Here is a 10,815-nt window from a genome sequence, read left to right as displayed (position 1 = left end):
TAAAAGAAGGAGTTGAGACTTTAGAATATTTTTAATTTATGTAATGAGCTCATTAATTTTAAACAATGACATTATTTATCCTTCTAGACATTGTTTTTCATACTCACAACACTTTTAAAATATAGTTTATAAAACGCTCAACTGCTTTATTTTGCAACTAATTATTCTTAAAGCACAACACAAACAATTTATTTAAAAAGTATAGCAATTCCAAACTAGCCCGAACTGTCCCACATCGATCTTATCTATGAGAAAATAAGAGTTTAAATATCCTAAACTCACTCAAACTAATACCGAGACCTTTTGTGATAAACCCCCACACCTCACGGATTGTGCAGGTGAAATTACCAAATTGGGGACAATATTTGTGTTGTTGAAAGTGGGCTGTATGGCCTGTCTCTTTAATAATTTCTACAGAGAGCATACGAGTGCTGGCTAAGGAGACATTCGATGAATGGGCGAGGGAAAATGTTGTAGCAAACCAAAATGATAACGAATATTTAACGGATAAATTTGATATTTCATGACATATTTGTTACCTAGCTTGTATAGTTATAAGAAATACCCCATGGTTAATTTGTGATTATGAAATAGACATCTGTCTGTGATTCGAAATGTTGCATTATACCGTTCACGATTTCCTTCTTCTGACATAGCTTGAATAAGAATATAAATAATAAATAATGGATTCACTTAGTAAGTATTATGATATAGTGATATTCATTTATACTTATAAATAAAATGTCTTATATTCAAAATTTGTGAATCACAAGTTCAACACCAAATTGGCCCAAATCCCAAGTGTTTGGAGACGAATTTCAGGCTTTTATTTCACACGACAAGTCCTGAATTTGATTCTTGACGATTTACATGATTGTGGCCAACGGGTTGCTAAAATAACTTTATGAGCCTTCTGAGCTCCTAGAATAGTGAACTGCGGTAACGAAACCACATTTTTAGTAGAAGAAATATCAAAGCAAAAAAATTAAAAAACTAATGCAAAGAAAACAAATCCAAAGCCAAACGGAAGCATTCTCTCTCTTATCCCAGGACTACCTTATTCCCCATTTGTCAGCCACAGCTCGTTGGCTCATACGGCAGTCACAACGGGTACTTCGCAATTCCTATTCTTCACCGCTGTTTGTTTCATCGAATTTCTGATTTATATTATTTATTCATATAATATTGTCATCGAATCGATAATTTATATTTGCATTTTATTTTCTCTGAATATTTGGAGAAATCGTCCAGAAACGTTTTCTCAGCAACCAAACAGAGGATTAGGGTTTCCATCGAATAGCTTTGAAGCAATTACGCGTTTGGGAAGTCAGAATTTTGATCCCATTGAAATTGAAACGGAGAAATTTCAACTGATCCGACTATCTGTAATTTCTTGTTGCATTTGGCAGTTGAGAGATCGTAAGAATACTATACAAAAATAATGTGAAAAAAAAAGAGTGAAATTTTGGTAACTTCAGTGGGATTATAGTGTCATTTGGTACGCTAAAGTCTTTTCGGGAAGAGAAGTGATCTCTGCACACCCCATTTCTTTCCCTGCACACACTTAATGAGAATCGAGGGACATAAATAAACTGTGGTGTGCCGAAGGAGAAAAGAAGTGTGCGGAAATCATTTTTCTTTCAGTATTCCATGGAATTAAAGTTTAAAATTGCCATAGTTAAAACATTTTAGCAGCCTAAGATTTGTTTTTTTACTATTTCCTTTGGAGTTGTAAGGCTGAAAGTGAATTATGTAAGAAGGAAAAAAATATATGAGAATAGTTGGAAGGAAAAGGGGTAGTGTCAGAAGAAAATGGTGAACAAGGTTATGTTAAGGCAGTCTTGGTGGGGAAGGGGGCAATGTAATAAGGAAATGGTAGAGCCAGTTTGAAAATTTAGTTGTGGTGCTGGGCGGCACGGGTGTTGCGGAATGAACTAGATTGAAAATTGTGTATCCATGAAGATTAGGATAAGACGCTATGTTACAAGTATCTAGTAGGTGACAATACATATTACATACAATACTGGTAGCGGTGACATTATTAGTCTAAGCGGTCTAAGTTGGTAAAGTGATGATGGTGGTGGCAGCTGTGGAGTCGTAGCAGTTCTGTTATAGTGAAGGTTGTAGCTATGGAAGGGGGAATAGAGAACGAGACGGTGATGGAATGTGTGAGAAAGAAAAATGTGACTCTATAAGTAGTTTGCATTTTCTTCCCAATTGGGAAGAAAATTGTTTTCGCTTCTTCAACTATGGCATACAACTTCTTTGTCGTTTTTACTTGATTTTAGAGAGAAAGGGAAACAAACGTAGTATAGTGGAAATGCAGCTTGATATGTTTAACTGAACAATACTTTGCATACGTTTATCTACGGTTACAAATCTGGTCTTCATCTAGCCAATATGCGTATTGGGCTCAACTACATCTATGGTTATTGCAATTTGACTAGCGTGAGCTATCCTTTCTATTGACAAAATTCTTAAGTTGCAGGTTAAGGATGTATGCCGGTTCTTCTACCACCAGTGACCATGTAAGGGCTAACTGGACTCCATCACAAGACAATTTCTTCATTGACCTTATGCTAGAACAAGTGAGCAAAGGGAACAAAACTGGTCATGGATTTAGGAAACAAGCTTGGGCAGATATGATTGTACTCTTTAATAATGAATTTGGGTTTAAGTATGATACAGATATTCTGAAAAATCGATACAAAAGATTGAGGAAGCAGTACAGCGAGATGAAGAGTCTTGTTGATCAGGGAAACTTTAGATGGGATGAAACGCAACAGATGATAACAGCTGACGATGATGTGTGGAATAATTATATCAAGGTACACCGTTTAATCTTTAAACTTTACTGTCCACACACGAGAGTTATATTAGGTTGCACATGTTCTATGCAGGCCCACCCTGAAATGCAACCGTACAGAACAAAAGTCATTTCGCATTATGACGAGTTGTGCATAATATGTGGCCATGCAGTTGCTGATGGAAGATACAGTCTTTCATGTTACGATATGGACTTTGAGAACGAAGGTACATAGTGTGGGAAATCGTTATTAATTGATGTTTTGGCAAAGCTAATTTTCTGTTTGATAAATATGTGCAAATGCATTGAAATATTGTCTGTAATTTTCTCAAATTTTGTAGCAAGAGGAATGGAATTTCAAGATCCCACTGATGCTGATCCTAAAAAAATTGACTGGTCACAGATTATGGACCAATTTTTCGTTGAACTAATGTTGGATGAAGTGCGCAAAGGGAATAAGGTTGGTTGCACTTTCAAGAAGAAATCATGGATTACCATGATCACATGCTTTAATGAGAAATTCGGGTTTCAGCATGGTAGGGCTGTATTGAAAAATCGGTACAATGTCCTCAGGAAACATTACAGTAGCGTTAACGCCCTGCTTGATCAAAAGGGTTTTACTTGGGATGAAACACAACAAAAGGTGGTAGCTGATGATCCGGTTTGGAACAAATATATAGAGGTATACTTTAATTGTTCTTGATTAGGAATTTAATGGAGACATTCTATTGCTCGTACCTTACTTTGTTATAAACGCAGGCACATCCCAGTTTCCACATGTACAGAAATAAAGCTATGCCATATTATTCCGATTTGTGTGTCATATGCGGAAATGAGGCTAGACTTTTGAAAGAAGTTCCATCAAACTGCAATGAAGCTCTTGACAAGGGAACCGTTGCTAAGAAAATTGACGGAGATGCTACACCTATTGTTGACAAACAAAATGTTCAGAAAAAAGCATTGGATTCAAGTGATGTCAAGAATTTATCAGATCAAAAGGAAAGGCACAGTCACGATGTCACACAAACCTTACACCAGTCTAAGAAACCACAAAGAACGGATGGAGTTGCGGCCAATGCTCTGGGAGATATGGCAGTTGCAGAGTCACCGTTGAAGAAGAAACTGAAGAAAGAGGCATCTGTATCCATAGAGAAAGTTATTGATGTCTTAAAGGCTATACCGGACATTGATGATGATTTACTACTGGATGCCGTTGACCTTTTGGAGGATGAGAAGAGAGCCAGGATGTTTTTAGCATTGCACCCCGCTCTGCGAAAGAAGTGGTTGATGAGAAAGCTTCGTCCACAGTGATCCATCTTTCTTCCTCCTCCCATTACGTTTACAAGTGTATAGTTTTGTATCTCGTAAGTCGAAGTTGGACACGTGACAATGCTAGCAATATTTGTAGAAAGAGCTCCTTGCTATTCAATTATACTTGCTTTTGCTTCAAGTCATGAATCAAGCAAAATTCTAATCTCTGTGCTAGTACCGTCAATCTTTTTTCTTCCACAATTCCGTTCCAAAATTCGTATCTCTATATTTTCACGCATACAATTTTAGAAGCTATCAAATAATAACGTAAATACTCGCTTCTATAAAAAGGAAAAACATGATGTAGAAAATGATTTTTACTTATCCATTATCAACAAAATACTCGCTTCTATAAAAAGGAAAAACATGATGTAGAAAATGATTGTTACTTATCCATTATCAACACAATTACATTATACAGGTAAATATACCGTCATTGGACTTTTAGTTTGTAATTGAATTTTTGCATTGAATTACATAATAACACTATACTAACAATAAAACCTCTTAATCACCCTTTGAATTGGGAATGCTTCTCTAATGAAAATAAAGTAATCCAATGTGTTTATGTGAAAAACATGATTTAATCACATTTAATCTCAATTTACACCTAACTAATTCCTCACATCCAATTCGCTACTAGAAAAATCATCCAAACGCATACCAAACTTTGAACTTCAACTTTGCTAAAGAACTCCTTAAATTTCTAAGGCACTCCTAACATGTTTCGCCTCATGCAACTTCATATTATATATGAATTGATTGGCTGGTTGGTTGGTCACACCAAAATATGTTGCCTCCCATATCCAGTGTGGCTTTGTACTCCTCCATTTGCTCGATAGTATTAGTTTCTTCCAATATCTTAGATTCATGTAATTGCAAAGTGAACTTGCATTTGGATTTACAACAAAATGATTACTTGGTAAATAATGCACTATAGTTGGACTTTTAAAGTATTACCATATTTGATGTGTGTGTCATTGCTCATCCCATTCGTACTCGTTTACGACCTCACACAAATGGGATCATGCATGTTCTGTATGAACAAAAACAAAGCTTAATTTTTGCATGTGAATTTTCTAATTTAAATTTAAATAAAAAACGTACAAAATATATAACACCAAAAAATCAATTAACTAACGTTGGTGTGGTGTTTGCCAACAGTCATCTATGCCTAATTCCTTGAGTGTTTGACAAAAGTCATCTGATGCCCTAATTCCTCAAGTGTTCCAGAGAAACTGAAAGTAAGTAGATAGTACTAAACTGAATTCGCGATTATTAATTTCTTGGAGGACTTGGATATATATTTAAAGTGGAAGAACTCTGTATCCTGTCTGCTAGGCTAGGGCTAGGCAGGATGAGGGGTGGAGCAGTCTCCTTAGGAGATGCTTAGCAATAGGCATTCATAGGTCGTTGACTTGATCCTGAGCTTGTGCATTGAGTTAGTCTTAGACATGGAACAGCGTAGGAAAGTGTTTGACCTTATTTAAGACTCTAATGAGCCTCCCGCGCTTGCTCGTGCTTGCTTGTGTGTCTGATGGGCAAACCGTTGAGGGGTTAACGACCAATCCTCCAAGAACGAATGATGTTTCCTTGTGGGTCGTGGTCTGATAGAGAATTTGGCATATGCCTTGTGCCTCGGGGCCAAATAGTTGTGAATGGAGTCTTCTTGGCCCTTCATGGTTAAGCTCTTAGTCTGCTTATGTCGTCTAGGGTAACTTCGATATTTAGATCTCATAATCCATGTGATATGCTCTTTTGAATGTGATTAATTTATGTCTCCACATATTCCTTGCTTTTGAGGAAGATCATCTGCGATCAATAGTGTTCATCAAAGGGAAGTGACGGTGTGCGGTGTGCTACAAGATCAAAAGTACAATATAGGTGTTGCAGTATAGGAAGTGTTTATCTTGTTGAATCTTGTAAAAATTCTTTTTAACAAAGGGATTCGTGATTGATTGCAATAGGCCAAAGAATATATGTATATATAGTTGTTTAGACCTGATTTTACACTATCGGTTCGTGCGATCAAGGCCGTTGATGAACATAGCTCTCAAATGTTGGATGACGGAATAGTTAAGATAAGGATATATTGTAGTTTTAATCATGATATTATCTTTTAATAGTGAAATATCTTGATATTTTCTTGTACAAGATGAGATGCAAATTATATCTCCAACTTGAAAGCAAGCAGTACAGTTCAATTTGATTTGGGATTCTTGAAATTTAGACGTGTGGAGGATTAGAGCATCAAACTATTCTATCAAGAGTCCTAATACGTTATTGCAGTGTTGGTAAATGGATACATATTGGCATAGATATTAGTGGAAGATAAGGATGCCAGATTGGAGTTGGTCAGCTACGTGTGCTTGGCTACATAAAAGAAATTGATGACCTCCACGTGTGCTTGGATTTGGCCAGCCATGCATGGTTACGGCTGAAGGTTTGATTAGGGTTGTTGGATGCATGATTATCATGCATGCATGTGGTATTTGGCAGAAGGTTATTATGCATGGATAAGGGTTATGATGGTGGAATAAAAAGTATCGCTGGATATTCTTGGAATTATGTCGATAATCTAGTCTGTTGATGCACAAAACCGAAGGTCTTGGAACAACGTAAATCTGACCATGAATTTACACAAATGTAAATAACACAAGATGTATCGTGGTTCACCCCAAAGTTTGGGCTACGTCCACATTGATTATACATTTATCTGAGAGGTGAGGGAGAGAACCTCTGTAATGAGAGGAGATGTGAGAGGGGTGAGAAGGCTCCAGAAATGGCATTCCCCAATTGTGAGGGTGAGGGGTCTTTTTATAGAATAAAGACGCCTCACTTATTACGTATTTGCCCATTTTTTTATTACATAATTACATTTAAGTCCTCTGAGTATTTGTACGAGATCTAAATACGAGGCCCTAAATATGGTATAAACATAGTCAAAACAAGATTGCATCAGGTTGCAAATGATAACAGGTTTTGATTGATAAGACGTGGGGTTAGCAACCAATGAAGACTCAGAGTCATAGTGCGATTGGAAATGGTTTTCGCAACTTGGGCATGCAGATCTCTATAAATACCAAGCGACATGCAACATTACAAGCTCTCGCCAACAAAAACACACAAACTGCCCTGCGCAAACTTTCGCTCTACGCGAAACCTCTCAACAACCTTGAGATTTTTATTTTCTTTTTCGCCAACACATCTTCAGTTTGGATAAACAGCACTGTGAAGGCAACTGGCGAACACCTTTAGTTTGGATAAACAACACTGTTGCCGTAGAATCAGCCGACCGAGAAGTACCTTCAGTTTGGATAAACAACACTGCGTTGAGGCTGATTGATTATTTATCCAAATCTCGATCGAGAAGGAATTTCGAATCCTTATTGGTAGAGGTCATCTCATTTGCCTTCTCGGCGAGGTGAGGTGTTACAGGTTACTGGGCTCGATGCATCGAACGCCGAGTCGTTTATGATTGGATACTCACAAGTGGGATTTAGAGTTCGGCATTTTGATGGCCGGACTACGTTTATGATTAAGACGCACATTTTCTTTGAGTACTTGTGCCCATATAGTTTGGTGTCGATTCGGCGTGCTTATACTTTTATGAATATAATCACTGTGACCGAATCTGGCGCCGACGATTTGTGAACTTCGCAGAACTAGCAGCCTTGTCTTCAGGCTCTAGACCCTAAAGGCCGAGACATGTTCCTTCCTCGGCCACAGTCGCAAGATTAAGAAGTCAGCAGTGCGCCCAACGCCATGCAACACATTCTACTCCCTAGCCGAGCTCGTTCGACGACTTGGCAAGCCCCGCACACAACTGAAGGACGTAGTTAGCTCATTAGTTACTTGGCATGCGCGACACGTAGGCTTGGTAGTTTTTAGGGTCAACAATAGTATATGGTTATTATCTGTATCGTGTTCTAACTTGACTTCCAACATAACATTCTGATTAGCATTTATATTTCATGCATACGAATTTCAAAGCTAACAAAATTTTATAACCATTACAAAAAAAAAAAAAACGAATTAATAAAACAAATATGTTTCAAAAACTTTCTTCCATGAAAAAAGAAATAGAACTCAGAAAAATCATGAGACAATAAAATACAAAGTATGAGAAATAAATCAATGTACACCCAAATAATCCGTCAAAGCTAGTTCACGCATTGACAAATCATCATAACGTGCACAAACTTTGTCTTTCAACTCTTCCAATGAACTCTTGAATAACTTTCGACTATACTACTTTTTACATCGTTATCATCTTCGACCCTTGCATGCATAGACACATTTTGTTGGCAGCCATGTAAGGGAGTGTTTGTACTCTCAAGGCGAGAGAGGACAGAATCCACCGAAGAGTGGCCGAAGACATACGTCTTGCCATGGGGGGAGAAGATAATGACGGCTACCTCAGCGCCATACAGAGCACTGAGCGTGGAGGCCTTCCTGAAAAGTCCAACTTTCCGCTTCGAAAACGTGACATATAGGGAGCCTGAATTCTCTATTTTCTTGATTTCAATCTTTCTAGGTTTAGGTTTCTGCTTTGTGAGGGTAAGAGTGCTACGTCTGATGTCTGACATATCTCTGGCAAAGATGGAGTCTTGTAGTCTGTAGAAGAGGACTTACAGGAGTTCGCGATGGTAGGCTTGTACTTGTAGTCTGCAGAAGAGGACTTACTGGAAGATATTAGAGCAGCTCCAGCCATGGGAGCAGCCCGGGGAACAGGGGAGAAGAAAGGGCCCGAGGCCCTGTGAATCAACTCCAGCCTTGAAGAGCCCGCTCGTGAGCTCGAGCTCCAAACCCTTTTTTTATTTTTTTCTGTCAAGCGCGTGCACCCCACTCGCGCGTGGGAGCGCGTCGCCCGATAGCTTTTCAGAAAAGCAATCCACTTTTGCAATGGTCTCAGTTACCGTTGGGAAGCCACGTGGCTTCCCAGTTCGATCTCAACGGCTCCTTAATTTGGACCGTTGGATCTCAACGGTAAAAAAAATAAAAAAAATCTTATTTAATATCAACCGTTCGATCTGAGATCAACGGTCAATATTAATATGTTTTATAAATAAAGCAAAAATAGTTTTAAAATTAAGAAAAGTTACCGTTGTGACACGTGACACAATCTGGAGTGTTGGAATTCAATTTTTTTTTAAATCCAACGGTAGAGATTAATTATTTGAATAAAAATTAAAAAAAATGGAAAAAATCCCAAAAAATTGTAAAAAATCTGAAAAAAAAATTGTAAAAAATTGTTTTTACTTTTCTATAAATACCACTTCTTCTCCATCTACCTTACACCATAATTTCATATTTTATCAACTACTTTCAATCAAATTCCTATCTTTCTCTCAAAGTTTCAATCCAATTTCTTTCCACAAAATGACTACTGATGCAGGTACGAATTGGTTGCTTCTTGAAGATGTTGCGTTGTGCACTAGCTGGGTTGAAGTTACTCATAATTCCCTTACGGGTAATGAGATGCAGTTGCGAGAAATGTGGAGTTTAATTCATACCAAATTTCTTGAGCAAATGAGTGGGAAAAGAACCAAAGAATCGATGTCCAGTCGTTGGAAAATACTTAGCCATTCCTTTAGTACGTGGAGAGATGCCTTGACACAAGCTAGTAGTAATGTTCGAAGTGGGGCAAATTATGCGGATGAGGTATGAATATATTATAATTATTTGTTTGTATTATTATTTTGTTACCTAATTTGATTATAATGATTTGTTTGTATTATTTATTTGTTACCTAATTTCATTATTATTATTATTTGTTTGCATTATTTATTTGTGACCTAATTTCATTATTATTATTTATTTGTATTATTTATTTGTTACCTAATAATTTCATTATTATTATTTATTTGTATTATTTATTTGTTACCTAATTTCATTATTATTATTATTTGTTTGCATTATTTATTTGTGACCTAATTTCATTATTATTATTGGTTTGTATTATTTATTTGTTACCTAATAAATTCATTATTATTATTTGTTTGTATTATTTATTTGTTACCTAATAATTTCATTATTATTATTTGTAGCAACTTCAAGCACAAGCATGGTATGCTGCCAAAATCAAATCAAGAAACAAATCATTCAACCGGTGGGAATGTTGGAATATTGTTAAAGATTATCCTAAATTCAAAGTTGTGCCTGTTGGTCCAGAAGTATGCATGAACAACATCCCTCTACACAGTACCTTTGTACACAGCACCCCTCCACACTCTACGCCCGATCATGGCTCCCATGTTGATGAAGAAGATGGAGAAGAAGTGCCTAAAACGCCCATTCCTGAACAAGCATCGGGATCGACCCGTTATCCAATTAGGCCTCAAGGTAAGAAGGCTTCAAAGAGGAAAGTGAGTGATTCCAAGAATGATTATGGAAAGTACATGCAAGAACTTGCTCGTCAAGGTGAATTGATGTTGGGGCGGGAATTGGCGAAATATGAGGCTGAAAAGGCTAGAGATGAGGTAAAAGCTACAATTATTCAACAAGCATTTCAAGCTGAACAGAGGGAAAGAGAGCTACTTAGGCAAGAAAATGAGTTGCTTAAAGAATAAAGAATTGCACAACGAGATCGTGACATTATGAACACGCGTTTAGAAGGGATGTCTCCAAATTCTAAATATATTTGGCAGTCGGAGAAAGCGGATGTGATGCAAAGGAGGCGTGCAAGAGAAGCGAGA

General features: G+C 37.2%; 2 protein-coding genes across 7 annotated transcripts; both read left to right on the top strand.

Moving 5' to 3' along the window:
- The first annotated feature begins 944 nt into the window (after positions 1 to 944).
- On the top strand, positions 945 to 4,282 carry LOC103414933 (L10-interacting MYB domain-containing protein-like). 6 transcript variants are annotated; one of them, XM_017326712.3, is made up of 6 exons: positions 945 to 1,110; positions 2,489 to 2,588; positions 2,679 to 2,828; positions 2,901 to 3,033; positions 3,148 to 3,488; positions 3,566 to 4,282. In XM_017326712.3, exons 2-6 carry the CDS (start codon positions 2,496 to 2,498, stop codon positions 4,115 to 4,117), a joined length of 1,269 nt encoding a protein of 422 aa, XP_017182201.3. In that variant the 5' UTR covers positions 945 to 1,110; positions 2,489 to 2,495; the 3' UTR covers positions 4,118 to 4,282. The 6 variants fall into 6 exon arrangements, with proteins under 6 accessions (XP_017182201.3, XP_028948627.2, XP_028948621.2 ...); XM_029092794.2 differs by having other exon boundaries at positions 971 to 1,110; positions 2,489 to 2,828; positions 2,980 to 3,033; positions 3,210 to 3,488; XM_029092788.2 differs by having other exon boundaries at positions 971 to 1,110; positions 2,489 to 2,828.
- Positions 4,283 to 9,520: 5,238 nt separating this feature from the next.
- On the top strand, positions 9,521 to 10,815 carry LOC139191102 (uncharacterized). The gene is made up of 2 exons (XM_070811630.1): positions 9,521 to 9,781; positions 10,168 to 10,815. Exons 1-2 carry the CDS (start codon positions 9,599 to 9,601, stop codon positions 10,687 to 10,689), a joined length of 705 nt encoding a protein of 234 aa, XP_070667731.1. The 5' UTR covers positions 9,521 to 9,598; the 3' UTR covers positions 10,690 to 10,815.

This window comes from Malus domestica, chromosome 14 (genome assembly GCF_042453785.1).
Source record: "Malus domestica chromosome 14, GDT2T_hap1".
NCBI classification, from domain to species: Eukaryota; Viridiplantae; Streptophyta; class Magnoliopsida; order Rosales; family Rosaceae; genus Malus; species Malus domestica.
The sequence above is the reverse complement of the archived record's forward strand: the minus strand, read 5'-3'. Positions and strand labels throughout refer to the sequence as shown.